The following is a 21,228-nucleotide window of genomic DNA, read 5'->3' on the forward strand; positions in this document are numbered from 1 at the left end:
TGCAGCGCGGAGCTCGCTTTAAGCGTGCCGAGCCGTGCGGGGCCCGTTTTTGGTTGCGTTTCCACTTAGCGTAGTACCGGCTAGCGGGTACTATTTCACAGTTTTTCTGGCCCCATAAAGTCGAGGTTCTTTCCGGGCCAACAACCAGGCTGAGTATGCTAAACTAGAGAGAGAATCGCTGGCAAGGGGGCTACAACTACAACAAGATGGACATATTTGACCGTGATTTAATTGTAATACACGTTTCAAAATGATGCCGAAGTAACAACATACTGATACCGGTTAGTAAAAACCATGAATTAATGCTTTGTCAAGTCTGCAGACAGACGGCAGGGGAAAAACCTTTTAAAATGCGTGTTTTTCTAGATGGAGATTGGCTAAGCTAACGCAGTATATGCTCCGACCGTCCACACTCACAACAACGGCCTATACAGACATAAATAAACCAGCGACTGTATTCGCCATGACACAGACAGTCTGTGGTTTGTACTTGTTTAACTTTTGTCTAGTTTCTGAACAGATATGAGGAGCTGTGAGCTCTGAGTGCTAACAGCTAACGGCTGATGTTGGTTTTGTGGTTCACATTGAAGATGACGTCACGGCTCCACCTACACTGCGTTACTATAGTTACTGCCCCAGTTCCTAAACTGTAATGGAAATGCACCATAAAGTGAGCCAGTCCTAACAAGGCCTAACGAGGCCTAGCCATACCGAGCGAGGTCGTGTAGTGGAAATGCGCCATAAGAGGAGACCGTTTACAGACATTTTGTTGAAAGAATAAACTCCCTCTGGAGGGAACTTTGGGATTGTAGCCTCTGCAGACCAATAACATGCACTAAAACCTATATAACACACTACCGGAAATGGAAAAACCCCAACAAAAACATAATAGGGGAACTTTTAATATGGGCACACGGTATTGACTCCTAGGTTCTAAAAACTAAAATGTCCAGAATTAGAAACACGGTAATTAAGAGCTGAAACAACTGTGTGTAGATATAAAGTGAAACAAAAAAGCAAAGGGAATAACTTTGCTTAACCTGTACATTATTGTCCAGATCAGCCATCCCTAGTGTTACAGTGTCAGTTAGACAGGTCTACATGTTGTTGTCACTAGGCAGGTCTGTTCTAACGGATGCCAACGTCTCAGTACCCTCTGAGTGTCTGACAGTTGTTCTGCTACAGTAACCACACAAGTCGTTTCAGTTTCATTTGTTTTGCAAACGTACTCACTTCCTCATAATATTGCATGTCGACAATGTGTTCATGATACTAGGCTGCATTCTTTAACTTGATCATATTCTGTCATTTGAAAACTCCACATTTTAACAAGCAGAGAATTCTAAAAAGGCTGTGTCATGGCGCTCTGATAGTTTCGCTCATTTTGAAACTGAAAGACTGAAACTTCATGATGTCCCAGTTCATATCAGATAACAGGAAAATAAAAGTGTTTCCTTACAGGCGTGCTCTGGACGCCCAGGCCCAGCGGCGTGGAGTTCTCTGAGGACGTGGACAGCTGCCGGGTGAGGGGGCTGTGGAGGGACGAGTGCATGGTGGACAGGGTCGGGCAGGGGCTGCTCGAGTCCAGGAAGAGTTTAGGGGAGGCTGCGGGACAGACAGAGAGAGAGGTTAGATCAGTGCTCACTCTCCTTAAGCAACTACAAACCCCTTTAATAAGATAATATCAATATCACATTCAAAGAGAGAAGATTAGGGCTGTACCGAAAATGTTGAAGCTTTTTCTTTTTTAACGCTAATGTGTAGATTTATTCTTAATTGCACGTCTTTCCATTGTGTACAAAGCCGGTAATTATACACAGTTGTAGTTCAAGTTTAAGCTAGACTGATATTATTAGAATGAACAATTTAAAGAATTAAATTCCCGAGTATCGAAAAGCCAAAAGATGGTTGGAATCACTTCAAAATGATTAACAAAATAAAATATTCAGCTTCAAGCTGCATTTGTTGGCGTTCAGCCTATCATTCATTATAAAAGCAAAAATATAATTTGGCTCTAAAAATATGAATTATTGTTTAGGGCTGTGGCTCAGTGGGTTAGTGCGCTGATCATCAGATCAGGGGAGCTGGACCCCCGCTGCAGACAACATGCCGTTGTGTCCTTGGGCAAGGCACTTCACCCTATGTGTAATATGTAATGTAAAGCGCTTTGAGCACTTGTAAAAGTGCTCAAATAAATGCAATAAATGAATATTATTATCTCATTATGTAACTGCATTTCTATTTGGGAAAGGTCATTGATGTACTTATTAATGACCTGGTGAGTCATATTCATTAAAGAAAGTTGATTAACTACAACAAAGACAAATTCATTTAATTCGATGTATCACTTTGTTAAAATTAAGGACTCAACATTTTAATTTGGTTTAGGGTTTAAACCTGATCAAATATGACGTCAGAGAGTAGAGCTTCATACGAACCCTGAATAGAAGCTTAGGATGTAAAAAAGTCATTTGGTACAGCCCTACTTAAATTGATTAATGCCACTGATATAATAGTGTTAGACAGTTCATCTGTTAGAGACTCACTGTCGGTCCGGTCCAGAGAGTGCTCTCTTAATCTCTTCCGGCTGTAGTTCTTGTCGTAGGGCACTAAGTGTGGGGTGGAGAGGCCCTGCAGACGCTCCGCCTTGTACACCGCCTGGCCCTCAAGCCGGGCTGCGTTCAGCACCGCGCTGCTGCTGCTGCCCCCCCCACTGCTGTCCACCGGCCTCAGCTTCTCAGCACGGTTCTTATAGTGGCCGAGTCCTGCAACACCAGCAGACAGCACACATCATCGTTAGACAGAGCAGACCTGAGACCCCAGATTAATGAGATACTAAAGCTACAGCAGACCTGTAACAACATAGGTTGCTACTACTGGAGCTGGGCTAAAAAAGCAGCAGCCAATCACATGACTGCAGTTGTAGTTCAAGTTTAAGCTAGATTGATTAATGACATACTCTCCTCTGGGTATGAAATGTGTGTTTGTTTGAGCAATAAAAAAGAAAATACAAATGAAGCTACAGCAGACCTGTAACAACATAGGTTGCTACTACTGGAGCTGGGCTAAAAAAGCAGCAGCCAATCACATAGCTGCCTCTGCCATGTGGTATTGTGAAATAGTTACTGGGAAAAATGCCATTATGGAATAAAACAGCTGGAATAAAAGATAAACAACTGTGACTGTTATTGTGGAAGAAAGAACATTTCATCATAATGATTCGAGTTTGGAGAATTTCTATTTTATGGCGATAGATATTGTCTCCATAACTGATTTTTTAAATCATTTATTTAAACACTTTATTAAAATAAAACATGTCTGGCTCTTAAAGCCATGACATGTTAGATATTAGGGGGTTTTAAAGGATCCCCAAAGGTCTTATTGTGGTTAAATATGTGTTGGTTTCTTTAACCTGTTCCACTCTGAGCCTGTTTTTCAGGTCTCAGGCTCGAAAATGACATTCCCAGAACAAATGACCATATCTTCCCTTCTAAAAGGGTTAAATTAATAATCTTTGTTCTCAAAGTAATGATAAACCTGTGAGTTGGATGTAGAAGTGTCAGAATCAATATAAATGTTTTTTATTTTAAAGAAAATTCAGATTTTACATAGTAAAAAACTGTAAATTATAGTGTCCGTCCAAAAATTATTTTTTACAGATAGTGAAAACTACCCTTGGATGATGGTAAGGTAGACTAAAAGCTTTAGGAATCCAAAGTACAACATATAATAAGTACCCTGTATCAAGATTGATGCAAAACAAGTGAAATTTGACCTTTTTAGAGAGATTTAGCCAAAAACTGGGCCATCTGGGGTCATTTGGGTGGATTTGACCTATCTCTGGCCCCCCTTGCTCGATTTGGTTGGTTGACATACCCTTGTGACCGTTAGAGCCAATAGAATCGAAGGGGGAGGCTCCCACCCAGACACGTTTTAAAGAAAAAATGTGGTTGCTTCGCGTGTGGAAAACGAAACCAAAGTGGAGGAATGTCTCCTTCTGGAGTTTGGAAACTAAAACGCAGTTGTATTGCTTATGGATTATCAGAAATAATTTCAAAGAAGGCACAGACACATAGGATGAACCTATGGATTAACTGCAGCATCGTTTTTTTATCGTTTTAATGCCATTGAAGACCAAGGTAATGCCTTTTGACCAAGGTAAGCCATATTTACGTGTTTAGCTTCTTAGCTCCACATGTGATGATGTACGCTTTCGTTTAGAGCGTCGCGAATGTTTATCACTGAGTGTTGAGGAGGGCACCGGTAGATTCAGTGTCTCCAGGACACCAAAAAAAGAGTGGTTGGTTGTGCATCTAGGATAAGTAATAAGGGAGTTAGAGTGAGTTTAGTTGCCTTAGTATGTTACGTTTTTTTCGCTTGAGGCTAATTCAGAGGCTGAGTGCTAGCAATGTGGGTTTTTTTTGAAAAAAAAAATTAAAAAGATCAGTTAGCTGAGTTTCTTCCCGTTACATGGATATAACACATTCATAGTTTTATTCAATATTAAGATTCCTTAGACGTTGTTTCCTGCAAATGACGCGTTTATCCGCCCGGTACCGGGGGGAAGGTGTGAAACAGGTTAAGAAATAAAAAATCCTGTTATTATTTTATCATTTAGTTTAAATCTTAAACAATTCTGGCTCTTATATTTAGGTCGTTTAATTTCAAAAGGGATATGAGAGAACCTTAGGCCTCTTCATTATTTGTACTTACTGACTGCCATGAGTGAGTTGGTGAACTTGTGCTTCTCTTTGGACGAGGACAGCTTGTGTTTGAGGGAGAGCTTCTTCAGTGGTTTGCTCCTCTCCAGCGACTTGGTCTGCCACTGGCTCTTCATCACCTGCTGCAGACGTAGGCCTATACACACGTCTGAGGGACAGGTAAACAGAAGAGATTTAAGTATATACTGAGTTTTCAGTGGATACTTTACCATCTGTAGTTCAACATTAGCAATTCACAAAAGGCGTGCAACATTTATATTTAACCACAGGCAATCTACTATGAGCTAATGCCAAATACACTATTGTGTGATGGTTGCAAATCAACTTTGTCTCAATTATTTATCAACAAGGCAAACCCTAACAAATTCCTTAATAATGACATGGACGCTTTGATTTGTATAAATTCAGATTGATGTAGGGAAGACGATTTCCTTCTGGTAGTTAAGATACAGTTCTGAGAATACAACAATTATAAAGGGGGTATATTGCAGTTTTTAGGAAATGTAGTCTTTTCTAGGCACTTCCTGAGGAGAAGTCTCTCTACGGCCACTCCTTGTTTGTCTTCCCCTCGAGATGTAAAGAAGGAAATGACAGCGTAAACTCTTTCGAGGCGAGGAGCCCGGCACTGACCGTCAGGGAAGGAGAGGATGGGGTGGACGCCAAGATCCAGTCTCGACAGGCGCTCCAGGGTGGGCTGCTCGTACTGAGGGTCCTCTCTGGGGGTGGGCCAGCCACCACACATCGCACAGCTGCTGGGGTTCACCCTGCAGCTACACTGGACACAGCTGCTTTTCTGCGCCTGGAAACCATGTCGCAAACCATGTCACGCTCAACTGTAAACACTCATGATTAAACTTTAGGTACGACGAGTAGGATTTGAGATTTACAGTTTGTATACACAACACTGAAAGCTGGCAATGGTCTATGCAGATACACACATCGATACACACTTCTGTTGGGTCATAAGTGATGGTTGAGAGATTATATGTATACAGTATTGTTCCTAAGGAAATCCTACTCATTGTACCTTAAACACATCTATTTAAGATACGTATTTAAGTATTCTTTCATAAATAGTCACTCCAAGCTCTGGAGTGCACAATTTGGACCGTTCCTAAACTAGGAGCACTGTTGGAATATACCGTTTGGATATTAAGAGCAGCAAAATTACTTTTTAATAAAACATTTAGCTGGCTGACTAGCTTACATTTGTCTAAATCCTAAAAAAAGTAGGGATTTTGTTGTAGTCTACGAGTTATAAGGTCTCATCATAGTTGTCTCTTACATCATCGTCCTCAATGATAAGCAAGGCACCACATTTTTTGTAATATACATCTAAGTAGGAGTTATCCTTTTATGCTTTTAAATTAACTTGTTCAATAATCAATTTAGAAATAGGACACTCTGTTAACTCGAACAACAACACTCTCTTTTTGGTATTTAGAGTGCAAATTGAATAAACAAACGCATCCAAAAATATAAAACACTGCAGGAGCCATTAGCGTCATGGTGACAGAGTAATTGTATTTACAAGAAATGGTTCTAATTTTAGTTCTCTACTTGGTACTAACACGCAGACTAGTTTAAGATTTCCTGTCCTAAAACTACGAATGACTATAACTGGAACAATGTGATTGCACATTGCACTTCTTACTGTAGAAATGGAAGATTTAAGCAATCAGCACACACAAGACATTTGTACATTAACACATTTCCTGACTTAATGTCCCACAGAACCCCAGGACACGTTTTTGTTCTGGGGAAAACTATGAACAATCGGCCCATGTTTCTTTTTTCATCATCTAAAACTTGTGAGTCGTCACAAGGGTTATTTCCCTTCTTTGTTGTTTGGCCTAGTTTTTTCATAAATAAGTCAGCCGGCTCTTGTTTACGCAGCTATTGGGTTACAAACCAAGGAACTAATCGGTGAGTGCATAACGCACGAGAATAAAAGCCCACTTCATTCCTCTCAAAAAACTAAATATTTAACGTCTTCCCTTCAATTTTTAGTAACAATCCTATTTATAAAAACACATCTCCTCAGTTTCTTTAGGGTGAAAGCATTGCGCAATCTAAGGGCGAGGAAATTGCTTCAAGCACTGAATCTATCCAAATGTTACACAGGCCTTTAGGGGAGCACAATTTATCTGAAAATGTTCAAAATGGCAATGTGGAAAACCCAATTGCAGTAAGCGCAATATTTGGTAAAGTAATTGAAAATACCATTTTGAATGAAGTATTGAGTCTCGAGTCTAGAATCTCCTTGTTTGGTAAATATTCTCTTAATCACATCATGATGTTTTTCAATGATTAAGTGAGTCATGTTTCCAAAATGAATTCCCTCTGATATTGCAAATCAAATGAATCCCATTTAGTAATCCTTGTATGTAAGCATGTACAAACAGACGGTGGGCTCACCTTGCCGTTGAGGTTGGGCACCGTGTTGGGCTGAATGAGCCTCCGTCTCCGGCAGCTGACGAGCGGTCGTGTACGCGCAGCCACACACGAGCTGTCGTAGGCTGACGGCGGCTTGGTATCCGCACTCTCTGCCATCCTGAACCAAGACAACACACGGAGAGGAATTAGGCCAAAGATCTTACACATTTTATCTGAAGTGACAACTGAGTTCATTCACACATTAGCATAAATCCATTTTTGTGTTTTTCAAAAGCATAAATGTTCATTAAATTGCAGATGAAAAGGACGCCAATATTTTCTTATGTTTTTGTTTATTTATAATTGTTTGGTTTATTTTTAAAGAAATAAAAACATATTTAACGTAATGAAATTATGAATTTAGGGTATTAAAAGCAAGAAATCTATTAAATATTTTTGGGAAATCCCCAAAAAATCCTGACATAACTCAGTAGCAAGAGTAACATGACGCTTGTCACTTATGATTATCTTCACGATTGATTGATTTAATAATTGTTTTGTTTATGAAAAAATAGCATAACATTTCCAACATCTTTTCAACAACCAGTCAAATACATTCATTTGACTTCCATATGTGACAAAGAAGAGCATCAATCCTCACATTTGAGAATGTGGAAATGGGCAATATGTATTATTAGCTTCACAATTTGCGAAAATGATTGAATTCGAAACAAAAAAGAATGATGTTGGACTACTTGATTAACTATTGCAGATAAAAAAAATAAATAAATAAAAGACATCAGCATCTTATCATTAGAAACTCCTAAAATCCTTAATTAGAGATTTCTCAGAAGGGTTTCTCAGAAAGCAGATTTCCTTTGAAGCAGAAAGGAGTTCATCAGTAGTATTATCATCAGCTGTACCTGCTGAGGACGCCGTTAACGGGCTGCGAGCTTTGACCTTTCCACGGGCCAGCCTCTGTGTTGGGGATGTGGGCGGCGCCTGTGTGCTCCAGCCGTTCTGAACCAACATCCTGCGAGGACAGATAAGACCGAGGCAGTGAGGCGACACCTCAGTAGCACAGGCAGACCAGCAGCACTTAAGCACAGCCGGGATATTTAAGGAAACGACATAACTGAATCATCCCAGTCGTGTAGCCTTGAATGATTTATTCTGGATTTGTGAAAAGTGCTTGGCACTCACACAACCTAAAACCCTTTTCTGCACCGTCATCAACATGAATGGCCCAGAGCTACTAATTCACACTAATTCATTCTTTCAATCAAACTTTTCCAAATGACATACTGTTTTGTTGTTAAAGCAGATGATTTGACAGTAAGCAAAAACAGACAATCCTTGAAGGTTAAAGAGAAAACAGACGTGATGTATGATTAATCAAAACAGTTGTCCACAAAGATTAGAGGCCACACCCACAGTAGCTTAACAAACATTTGAATAAACAGCATTAACATATCCAGAGAAACAGGCTCATCCTGTAATACAACATTTCTCAATTGTTTTGGTCTAAATGGTGTTAGGGTCAAAGGTGTTAATTACACAAAAGCTGCAATTTATTTCCTGCCAGAGGGACAAATAAAAAGAAATCATTTCCTGTGAGCATTTCACACTTCATTTCCTGCAGGTGCTTTGATTGACCAAAACACGTTGAATGCTTTAACGATTATCACGTGTCTTTCAATAAATCAAAAAAACAGCCCCTTTCAACTTCTAATAAAACATCCAGTGCTTAGAATTTGAAAGTGCTGAATGAATTTTCGGTTTAATTAAATACTTGCTGAGAACCTTTACAAATTGAAAACTGATTAATGTCATTTCAGTGGCAACAAGCATCATTATTATAGTTCACACTTCAATGGTTAACTTGAATTGTATTCAAACAGCATTTTGAAGAATATTTAAAAAGGTTTGTTTTTTAACTTTTGTTCCAAGAAACATATCATTCATTGCACATTGCCTTTAACAGTGTTTTCTCTATGGGTGTTCCAATGGCTTTGCAATTTAAAAAAAAGGCAATACAACAGCATAACCATTTAAAAAAAGACAAGCTTGTAAGGTATTTTTGCCTGAATAATCATAATAAACTCCACTAGATCCTGATTAAACTGTTTGCCAGGGTGTAGAACAAAATACTTAATGATCAACAAGAGAAAATGCATATTCGAGCCAGATTTATCTTAAATGACAAGTATGCTAATAGACTAATCATTTGGTGTAGCCCCAGGAGAGAGAATATGGCTAACACAGCGCTGTAGAGGAACACAACCTCCTGTTAAGGTTCCCCCATGACACTCACCGGAGTATTTACAGGCTCTGTCTTCACTTCTGTCCCCCCTGCAGGTACTCCACTGGAGGAAAGTCCTCCCAGCTCCACTGAGCCCTGTAGAAGGATGTACATGTGGAGCATATTTATAGTAACAGTGTTTTTCCGCACATAAACCATTGCATATTCTATAATTTATTAGCCCCAAAAGAGAAAGCTGTACTGACCTTGCTGGCGCGGATCTGTCTGTAGATGTCGGTCTGCTGTCGGATGCGGTACTCCAGGTCTGAGATGTGGGCCTGGAGCCAGTTCCAGTGGCTGATGATGGCCGCTCTCTCCACCGTGTAGCGGCTCTCCGCCCGCTTCCATCTGAGGGACAAGAAGAGGGTGTGAGCGCTTATTTTATAAAACGCAAACAGATGAGATTTTGGATTAACGTTTGCGACAAAAAGCCTATCCTCCTTAAAAACGCTGCAGACAAACAGATTGTTAAATTGATTGAAATGCTTAAAAACACAACAGCTGAAGAACTATCATTGTGTTATAAACTGTTGGTCTGATAAAACCTTGGATATGGGATGGACAATTTTCGAAAAGAATAATCAAATTAATTTCCAATGAAAATAACCATTAGTTGGATTTTGGGTTGGGTGATAATTCAGTATCATAATGAATGTCTTTCAATGTAATTGTGCACTTCAGTTCTCAATTAATGAAAAATACTCTTTATTTTTAGTTTGTCAAGTATTTAATTCATACTAGTATAGGAAGATTGGCTTAACCATGTGATTATCATAAAGACTACTTTATTGAATTACCAGATAGTATATTATAATGGGGATATAATGAAGATATGAATATCAGAATACAAGATTATGGCAATACTGCCCAGCCCAAGTCACAGCCCCAATTTCAGTCATTAAAATCTATTTATTTTCCATTTCCAGGTTGTCGGTAGAGTAAGGGCATGTATGGTAAACGTCTGTTCTGTCATGAATCATCCTACAACATAATACATTGAAATATCAATGAGTCATAAATAGATCATTGAGAGCATGTTATTCAGTGAGCCTCAGAGCATTTCCCCAGTCAGACTGCAGAGGTCAGTGAATCAGCATTACACTAAGCGCCCAGCAATGGCAACTGCAGGCACCGTGGAAAATCCTCCTAATCAAAAAACAACATGACGAGGGATTCTTCAGAAGCGAGGGAGAAACATAAAAATTGGGATTTTCCTCGCCCTGAGTTGCTTAATGGCAAACCATGAGTGCCAGCTGAGAGCAGAGTACTCCATTTTACCAGTATGACACACAGAATGGGCATTTCAAAAGGCAGACATGAGGAAAATGTCTGCTCTTGCATCGTGCGGCAGCCACCACAGAGGGCGCTGTTTCATCAAAATACAGGCTGCATTGACCGTGGCTGAACAATGAAGAAAAAAAAGAGTCAGATGGCAGACAAAGATAGACCTTGCACTCCTCTGCGCTTTCTCCTCTCCACACCCGTCTCTGTTTTCAATTTTCAGATCTACTACAGGATGGAGGAAGTTGGGAAAGGGCTACGGCCTAGATCGGGGGAGGGAGAAGGGGAGGAGTAAAAAGAGGGACAACAAGGACAGGGAAAGCTCTGGCAGCCTGGGGAGGAACAGACGGGCTTTAAAGTGCAATCTACAGGCCACAGGGTGCTGGAGGGGGTGGGGCTGGGTCAGGGAACAGTGCGGCAGACACTGGGATAACCAATAATCCAAGCAAGCATCCTGTATTATTGTGGAGCTGAGCGGAAGGAGAGTCACATTGGCTTTGACGCAGATATCAACCACCAATCAGTGCCATGAAAGACATCTTGACTCTTGCTTTACTTATCCACAACAAGCGTGGTCACTGCAATACAGCAGCAAGGACACTACTGCAAATACAGCTGCAGTGTTACCTGCTCATAACATCTCCTGTTGCTATTCTACACTCTCAATCCTGTTCTGCACAATAAACAAACATGCACTGGTAAATGTTCTCTAAACACTGCAACACTGTTGAACACGCCCTTTTGCTGGTGCATAAGATCAATGCTCTGGCAAGTCATTTGCATCTGGGAGTCCCCGTGGAGACTCGTCTCAAAACAACACTGGAGGTGGTGGCACTAAGAGTGTCACAGAATATACTGCACAAATGAGTATGCCCTGATTCACCAGGATGTGGGGGTGGACAGCTGATCTACCAAAAGGCCAGGTGAGATGTGGCCCTAAGGGGGACATGAAGGATGATCTAGAGAAGATTCATGCTCTATGACATTTCAGCATTAGCATTTTCTTGTTATATTTAGACCACACATTTATTCGATAACAGCTGCTTTTAACTATTTGGGTTAAGATAAAAAATACAGTCAACAAATAAATAATGATATTCTATGAATAAAGCTTTACTGATCCTGAGCTGGAAATTCACCTGCAACCCAGCTGTTTATAAAGTAATATAAAGAAAATGTATAAATAAATACATTAAGATGAGTAGACTGGCCACACATTTAAAAGCTGCAATAGTAAAGTGATATACAAATGTAGGCGTTAATAGTCATACTACAAATGTACATACATTATTGTGAAATTAGCTATTCTGCAAAGTCACTAAGTATTTATTGCTTTTACTTTCATAGTTTTTTTTTATTTCAATGCTTGAACTGTATTAAATAAAATAAAAAAGAAGATATTCCTGCATTAGGGTATTGTTCTTTTAAAAAATACGAGTACATATTGGTAAAATATATGAGTATCTTTCTACTGCTAATAATGAATAAAGGTTGAAGTAGAAGGAATCGCCCACGTCCACTTCTCTGGCTTTATCATAAGGACTGATTCAGACTCTATATACCAAGTGAATTAATTAAAAGGAATAAAGAATAGAAAATAATTAAATGAGTTCTCAGGGTCCGATAGACAAGAGCTGGGCCCCACTTGTGTGGATAATCATGAAAAGGAAGCAGGAAGAGCTAAAACTGTACTTTAGTCAAACATAAACACACAGGGGCCATTACAAGTGCAATGACCTTAATCGTTAGTGTGACGAAGGAGGATGGGTCGGTATGCAGCGTGGAGAAATTCCCTCCCCCCCCCTCTACACGAGAAGCTCCATCCCCCCTTCTCACCAGGACATATTTTCCTCCCCCCCTACTCCCAAACACAAAAGCACCGGCGGCAATCTGTACAGCCGTTGTTTTGTGTCTGTCAGCACATTCTCCTTTGTGGTGTTTCTCCGGATGCAGCACGTATGTTGCGTGGTGCACCCCTGTGCCATAACGTCCCTACCATAACCAACACCATGCTCAAACACGTGGCGCAAAAAAAGCCGGAGAGCGAGGGTCACTGAGGCAGCAGACTCATTTACACCTGATGTACCTTTCCACTGGAAAAGTACCATCACTGGGGAAGACACATGCGGTTCCTTCAGGCTAAGGGAAGCGATTTCAAAGACCTTTTGATATCGTGCAAGAAGTGACGAACACAGAAACTATTTCTATCGCCGTTTATGTCAGCCATTGTAACACTTTTCTCTCCTCTACTTCATTGTGTGCCTTTGTTAATACTGGAGGGGGGGGGGGGTGCACTTCCTCTCCATATGGTTACACAAGTGGCTGGTGGAAGGAGATTAACTTTCTATTTGCTTGATACTTGTATTATGCTGTACACCTAATATGGTCTCTATTTTTTTTCTCATCATTTCATCACTTCATTTCATGAGCACACAGTCAGTGGGGTGAAAACATGCAAGTCTTTTGTATGAAAGATGTATAACTTGGAAACAAGGGCTCTGACCTTATGGTAGATGGACTGCAGTTATATAGCACAATTCAATCTTTACACATTCTGTCTCTTTCACCCAATCATACACACATTTACACTCCAATGGAGGCAATGCAGCCATGCAAGGCGCTGGCCGGCACATCAGAGCAACTTGGGGTTCAGTGTCTTGCTCAAACATAATTTAACATGGAATCAAACTGAAAGTCCTATGATTAAAAGGACCTACCTAGCTCTGCCTCGTGACCAATGGCCACCCCCTTTTTGCTGCTCTATTTTAACAGCTTTATCACAATGTACTGCCTCCACAGATATCACACTACAGGGTAGGGTTGGGTATCGTTTGGATTTTAACGATTCCGGTTCTGATTCCGGTTCTGCTTTTCGGTTCTCAATTTCGGTTCTTTGAGAGGGTAAAAATAAGTCCCATGCCAATTTCACTGGGAGAAAAATATATTTATGAAAACATTAAGTCAGACATTTACAAATCACTTAATACTGTTTAATTTTGTTGCGGTTAATGAATACAATTATATTAAAATAATCTCTGCATTTTTTAGTTAGTTCTAAGTGGTGCAGTTTGAGAATGTACAATTGGCCAAGTCTCTTCCGATGTCACACTGCAACCTGCCTGTGAGATAGAGTCCAACCATACAGTCTGTGTCCAACACATGTCCTGTAACACACATGCTGCAGCTGCCCAGCTGCTCACTGTTTGTAAAAGTAAATAAATAGTATTTTCATTTCAATAATGTACTTTCTATACCCTGCTTCATAAACAATACTGACATCCCTGTGCTCCTCCGAGTCGGTCTCATAGTCCTGGGATGTGAGGACAGCGCGAGGACACAGACAGGGATGCTGCTTAACTTCATAAAGGAAATGGCGGTCAATATTAACAGCATAGGAGCTAAAACGCGTAATAACCTTCATTACGTGTTAGAGAAAGAACATAAGAAAGGTTGACAAAGATGAGGCTGTTAAACGGGCAGCGGAGCCGCTGTGTGTAGAAAGAGAGAGAGGGAGAGAGAGAGACGCTGAGCTGTACCGTGCAGCAATCAGCTGATCCGGAGCAGAGAGAAAGAGCTGCGGTCCTCCTGTCCTCACAACTCTTAGAAATCCGGGTATCGGACAATTGATATTTGTTCTTACTCTGAACCGAGTTTTGCTTCCCAAACCTGCCACGGAACCGGATTTCGGTACCCAACCCTACTACAGGGGTCAAATCTCCCAAAGCATGCAGCATAATTCAAAAGCTCCCCCCCCTAAAAAATAAGATTGTTCTGTTTTAGTTATGTCATATCAATCTACATTTATATGAGATTAATGCATACACACACGCAGTACATATAAAGCATAGACCACAATAAATAACAGTGACCCATTTTTCTCAATGGAGATTGTTAAAAGAGTGTGTTATTAATTTAATTCTGAATGGCATTTATATTGATTTTAGACCGAGTATAGGTTAAGAAATGGGTGCTCATTTGTAAGTTATTATCCACAATTTAACAAAAAAGGTTCTCAATGTATGGGGCCAGTTACTGCATCCGGCTTTTATCTTAAAACAGAAACAGGAAGTGTTTTTTTCACGCCTGTGACATATTCTAGAGATACAGAACTATTAGACCGGGTTACTAGTATGATGTCTATAAACTATAAACAGATTTTTACTGTTGGCTTTTACTTTTGCTGTGACCCAAGCACAACACGCTGGAATAAATAGGGAAGACCACAAATCTAAAAAGAATACAGCAGGAACAAATAAATGCTGTGTGGCTACTCCAACCTGTTCACATGGGCACTGTCATATAAAAGCAAAAGGATTCCACTACGCAGACACGCTTCTCACGCAGGCTAGCGATTCTGTAGGTAAGGGCAATTAACACAACAGTCTGGTTCAGGAAATACAATTACTGCTTGACTTAATAATACTGATAAAATGTCTATTCTTATATCACAATATTGGTAATGTATTCACATATTGCCCAGTTTTATAAACACAAATATAATACAGACAGTTTATTTTGGAGTGCAGCTTGCCTCAGTCCCACTTTTGTTGTTTCAGCAAGGTTTTGTAGATGTACCACAATTATAACTGATATTAATTGAAAACAAGGTTTAAAAGTTCAACATTTTCTCAGGCGTGCAAGGATAAGTGTCTCCAAACGTGGCATGCTAGCTCTCCAAATCATCCTGTCAGTATTGTTTAACGCCAGTAGTCAGTGGTTGATGACAGTCAGCCATGGATTTTACATGATGGCATTGTTCATCAACCAATCCCTAAACTGCACCCTACAAAACCTTCTATGCAAACCTCATAAAACACAGCACTTTGATCCAAGCTATATTTTCTAAATGCCGATATTGGGCCATCAATCATATCTGATCTAAACTAATTTTGGCTTAATTTGGGGGGATCTTTGGGAACTTATGTATTGTGAATAACAACACTCAATAAACTTCAATTGTGGGGGGGAAAATGACTGACTTGAACTGAGGCAGTTTGAATTACACAAGGCAGTTATGCCATTTTTTTCTGTGCATTAGGTGACAACTAATCAGTCCCTAATTTCCACTTTAACACACCCATATTCACATTAGGTAACCTGAGCTCCTTGTACAATAATCTTCCATAGAAACATGGTGATGAAGAGAGGTCAAGTATAATAAAAGGCCTACACACGTTTTACTTTTCCATATGGAACAAACAATAAAATCCATTTGCAAGCATGCTTCACTAGCCGTTCAGTTATCAATAATACTTAGTAACAAGAATGAGGGAAATCAAAGCAGCAGCTGTCATAACTTCTTTGTTCTCCAGAGTCAAAGATTTGCAAAGCAAACTGAAAGGGTTGAAAAGGATCCAGACATTTAAAATGTACAACAATATTTTTCAGGTTTATTCTGATGTGCAGGGATGGCTGTCAGGGCAGCAGGTTAAACTAATCTGTTACAGGAAGAAACAGCTCGGGATCCAGGACTGATCGAGGCATGCCAACAGGGTGTGGGGCAGGAAAAACTAGTGAGGGCAAATTCAGCTAGAGAGCTGCAGCAGTCATTACATAAAAGAGGGGGGTTATGTAACGCCTGTGGGTTTGTGTTGAGGAACTTGGGCCGAGCTAAAACACATCCAGATGTGTGGAACGGGACAGAAACCTATACAGGCGTTCACATACATAGATAAATATACACACACACACACACACACACAGGAATGAAACTAGGGAAAACATAGCTAAGCTACTCAGACTGCAGAGTAATGCTGAGCCATAAGCATGAAAGGCACGTTGTAGTCTCAGTCAACCTAGTTACCCCGATTCAAAAGCAGCAGGCACAGACACTTTTACTGCCTAACTGCATAAAGATCATACAAACATGGACTCTGGATCATCCAGGTCTCCTTTTATCATCAGACAGACAAAAAGCATGCTAACATTGGTACGTTGTAGTGCTGGAGAGATAACAAAACTCCCAACATTTTCCATGTTCTGTCTATGAGCGATTATGTAAGCTCTGAGATTTCCTGATGAGCGTTTTGTTGCCTCAGAAACAAGAAACTGTGCCCACTTGTTTAACACAGAACAACCCGTGCTCCACGTAACATGCCTAAATAAACAAATGATATGCATGTCATGACACTGTCCTTGTCATGTTGCAGTGAGTAGAAAAGCATTTTTAAAGCTAGCAGCACCCACACCCTGTTAAAGGACCATTGTGGACGTCACATTCACAGACAGACACTGGCTAGGGCAGAAAAGCCCTGCAGCATAAGCACGACAACAGATGTTGGCTTGCCCCGCAATCCTCTCTAAGATACGGGAAACCACGTCTACAGCAGGGACAGGGATGACAGGATTAGATGTAAGCAACACACTACATCGAAACAAGCTGCGCAAATAGGTTATTTTCCACACTGCTGTCAACTCAGCTGACGGTAAATAATTGAGGTGGTGCCGCCTAAAGAAGACACTACATTGTCTGTATTGTTGACTGGTGGTAGTGCTGTAAGCCATGAATTGGTAACCGAGACAAAATGTCAGCTGGGAAAATGTGGCTTTATGGTTATACACACACCCTACTTCCTGGACGACTATGGTGTTCACAAAAAGGCAAGAATCTCATATGCTGTGTTGCGAGCTGAGAACCTGTTTGTGTAGTATGAATGATTATACAATGTGTATGAGACGTCTGCTTATGAAGGCATAACAGATGAGCAGATTTAGATTTCCAAGGCAGCTTTCACTCAGTGTACACGGAAATTATTAGGCTTACATGTACTACCGCTTAGCAAACATTAGCAAACCTGTTAAGTGATGGGTGCTTCTGTGACAGCAAAACAAAAACCTTTAAATGTGGCTTTTTGTAGAACATCTGTGCAAATTAACTGAGCTCTCTGAGCCTGGTTTATTGAGCCAGGGTGGCGTGTGGCGTAGTGGACTAGTGCGTTGGTGTTCGGATCAGGGGAGCACAGGTTCAAACCCCACTGCAGTCAGCATGTCGTTGTGTCCCTGGGCAAGACACTTCACCCCAAATTGCTCCTGTGGGGATTGTCCACAGTATTGAGTATGTAAGTCGCTTTGGATAAAAGCGTCTAACAAGTAACATGTAATGTATTATACTCAAATTGCATAATTCTGCTGTATTGTGTAGCAAAGAATACAGGCCAAAAAGCTTTTGTGCTCTAATAAAACATGTACAAATTGTCAAGTGTGCTCAGGTCAGTGTTATTTTCCTGAGTGTAAGATGACATTGGGTGCCTGTCTCCTGCAGGGAGGGCAACGTCTCAGTTTTTACTTCAGCGGGCTGTTATATAGGTCATCATCTAAGGATTATAGTAACTGATTAATTTAACTCATAACACCTGTAATTTTTTATTATAAAACGATTTAAAGTGGTGAACTATGCCTGGGCAGACATTGGCTTCATACTGCCTTTAAATAGCTTTTTAAACATTTGGACAAAACTAGCCAAAAATGTGCAGACTCTAAATAATCTAATTTGAACAGTTACTTTAAATAGTATTGTGTAAAATGGCTGTTTATTAACTTTGATTGTATGTGCCGATCATGATTATGTAATGCTTGCTAGTAAAGGATCAACAGAGGAATTATGTAGCAATGAGTGACTAGTAAGCACAAGTGGTTCTGTAAATAAAACTACTTTGAAAATATGTTGAAAGCACATTCAATTTCAAGCTTACTCTTAAATTGAAAAACATACAAAATGTTCAAGGATGTGTAGAAACCCTGTTTGTGTTTTAACCAAAGCAGTAAACAAACACTTAATGTAGTACAGTTAGCAGTAACTACATCTGTATAACATTAAGCCATACAGACCGAAATACTGTGTTACAGTTGGTCTGTCTCATTTCTTTCACAGGGTATAGGGAGAAACAAAGAGATAATGTAGTGATTGAACGTGTTTGCAAGGGTGCAGTTTATACATTAACAGCTTTATTAATAAAGGCTCAGAAAAGCATGCATGTGTCTGCTGTTGCAGCCGGTTTCATGTTGACAAAATGTAATAAAAGTCCACCCTGTAATATTACATTTGGATCTACTGACAAAGCAAAAGCACTTAAAATGTTTAAAAAAGGTACAGAGACCTTTTTTTTTAATGCACAAAGGACTAAGCAGTTGTCAACAACAGTGACTAAGGTTGCAAGAAGCTGCTTCACAATAACACCCATACGGTCGGCTTTCACGGTAAAGCAGGAAACAAGATATGTCATGTTTCTGTAACAGCAGATAAACTGCAGCTGAGCATTTTTGTGTTACCAGCCATTTTCCTTGGTTGTTTAAGGACATAAGAGCGAGCTCGGTCAAGATTAAGGAAAACACAGTGAAGACTAATGAGTTGGGCAGGAGTCATATTACCATTTACTGTGGTAGCTGCCTTATCCCTGCTGGTACATCTGAATAATACCTCAGCATCTTTCAGATGCTTTCTCATGTATGGAACTACATGTAGGTAGTACTCAATGTGTTGTTTAAAGGCTACAATAAATATGGTTCATGCTTGAGCTCAGCAAACAACTAGAGACTGCTGCTTTTCATCAGAGCAGGGAGATGATTATCATGAGAGAATGGAAACACAATTAGAATTGCTTTGTAAAAGGAAAAAAGAACAACCATGATAATGTACAATACAATCTGCTGCAGTGCAATAAAAGGAATACATCCTATGTCTAACTCTAAATGGACCCACTTTTCATGAACACTTTGATGGCTAAGGCTGTGGGCTAAAGAGTCTCATCTAGTAGTTTTGATTTACTCAACAAATATTTAAAACTGAGTTCCTCCACGAAGTATCACGCAAAAGCACCGCTCTGAATCTTGTGTTATTAGAAAGAAGTAATTCAGGATGAAATTGCATTTTGAAAATTGTACTTAACTAAAGAAATCTTATTCGACTAAGACCCAACAACAAATTACTCAACTAAGAGGGACAAGCATTACTGATGGCCTATTACGAATGCAGCATTTAACCTCATTTGTATGCACATAACATAATACGGAGGATCATTCTGTTACGAAGAAGTAAATAATCAAGCCATAATTTAAACAAATTATGGATCTGACTGACTGCCAAAATACAAGAATCTAATTTGATCATTTATGACTGATTAAAATGGATCTGAATAATAAATATACTCATCTTTGATACATTTTGTACATCTTATTCAGTCTGTATGGTAAAAATGATACAGCTGGCCATATTCAAAATGCAGTCATGCTCTGTTGTTATCAACAGAAAGACTTATTGCCTCAAGGTGTAATTTTATGACTAAAGAACAAAAGACAACCATTTAAAAAGAAGATGATTTTGCATAATAACTGTGTATCTCAAGTCAAGGTTTTGTATACAAGATGCCGTTTTTGGGTAAAACAAAGTATATCTCAGTAACATTTGCCTGATAGAATTTGATGCCTTACATTTTTCTTTTTTTACTAGGTCTGTCCATTATCTATCGAAGTATTGGTGGGGTTTTGAGAATTGAAGATCTGTAACAATAAGCAGACAGGGAATTTAACAGCTCAAACTAATTCTGTTTGCTTCCTTATTTATATGAACTTTCATATTCATGATGACATAATCACTCTCACTCCTACAATCTCAAGCCACATAGTAGTGTCTCAATGTTCACTCTCCTTGAACATGACGTGCTATATATTTTCACATAAACTGCTACAACACCTCCTTTGACCCTCGATGGGACACAGACACGGTATGAATAAATTACACGCAGTTGTTCTACTTTTGGATGATTCTTGCAACACGCACAAGCTTCCTGTTATGAAGGTTATGAAGATATTTAGGTCAAAGGTCTAAAGTCAGCACATGAAAGGACCATAAAAATCAAGTGTTCTCAGCGACATTGTTAATAATCTACCCGATCCTACACAGGTCAGTAAGTCCATTAGCGCTGCTGACCCTCCTGCTTTATTTTTCCCCCTTCCAACCACTAATGACACAGAAATGACTATGTGAACTTCCCATGGAATATATTTGCAAGCTCCTGCTGAGGAAAACCTAAGATCACAACAGGCAGCATGTAAAAACATAAAACCCACACCTTCTGTTGAAACGACCCGACTTCAGTTTCCTCTTTGGTTTCAGTTTAAAGCAAAACATTATCAGCTCTGTGGGTGCTCGCTTGTTCACTCTGCAGCTAAACAGAACGTTCAGTTTCAGCCTCTGTCCCACTCAGGAGGAAACATTGTGTGACGAGAGAGCTTTTTACTTTGAGCCCAATCCAGCAGCTTGTGCATTCTCCACAGGATGATACCACCCACACAACTACACTCACTCGAATAGCGAATGGTATCTCTACCCCTCCCTGGAGTTTGACCCAACCACTACTGAGGCAGTTATAATTGTCATTAGCACCTGCTAGGCCTTAGTAGCATATTGCAGGGCCCAGAAAATATGGACTCTCACAGCACAGTTGAAGGGCTACAAGCACCATAGAAATGTGAATGTAAATCAGGTAAAGTGCACAGGGGATGTGTAACTACTATAAAACGTTGTCGTTTCTAACATAAATGCTGCCTTTA

General features: G+C 40.0%; 1 protein-coding gene across 6 annotated transcripts in view; it reads right to left on the reverse strand.

Moving 5' to 3' along the window:
- LOC117474097 (KAT8 regulatory NSL complex subunit 1-like) overlaps window positions 1-21,228 on the reverse strand; it is a 35,654-nt gene that overhangs the window by 5,216 nt on the left and 9,210 nt on the right. For 5 of the 6 annotated variants that reach the window (XM_034120117.1, XM_034120115.1, XM_034120116.1 and 2 more), the window contains 8 exons: window positions 9,606-9,747; window positions 9,412-9,495; window positions 8,021-8,130; window positions 7,140-7,275; window positions 5,352-5,520; window positions 4,714-4,869; window positions 2,547-2,774; window positions 1,460-1,605 (listed from right to left, as the gene is read on the reverse strand). In XM_034120117.1, coding sequence (XP_033976008.1) covers window positions 1,460-1,605; window positions 2,547-2,774; window positions 4,714-4,869; window positions 5,352-5,520; window positions 7,140-7,275; window positions 8,021-8,130; window positions 9,412-9,495; window positions 9,606-9,747 — 1,171 coding nt within the window. The remainder of the gene's footprint in view (window positions 1-1,459; window positions 1,606-2,546; window positions 2,775-4,713; window positions 4,870-5,351; window positions 5,521-7,139; window positions 7,276-8,020; window positions 8,131-9,411; window positions 9,496-9,605; window positions 9,748-21,228) is intronic. The other variant, XM_034120119.1, reaches the window with a different exon arrangement.

Source organism: Trematomus bernacchii, unplaced genomic scaffold (genome assembly GCF_902827165.1).
Source record: "Trematomus bernacchii unplaced genomic scaffold, fTreBer1.1, whole genome shotgun sequence".
In the NCBI taxonomy this organism is placed as follows: Eukaryota; Metazoa; Chordata; class Actinopteri; order Perciformes; family Nototheniidae; genus Trematomus; species Trematomus bernacchii.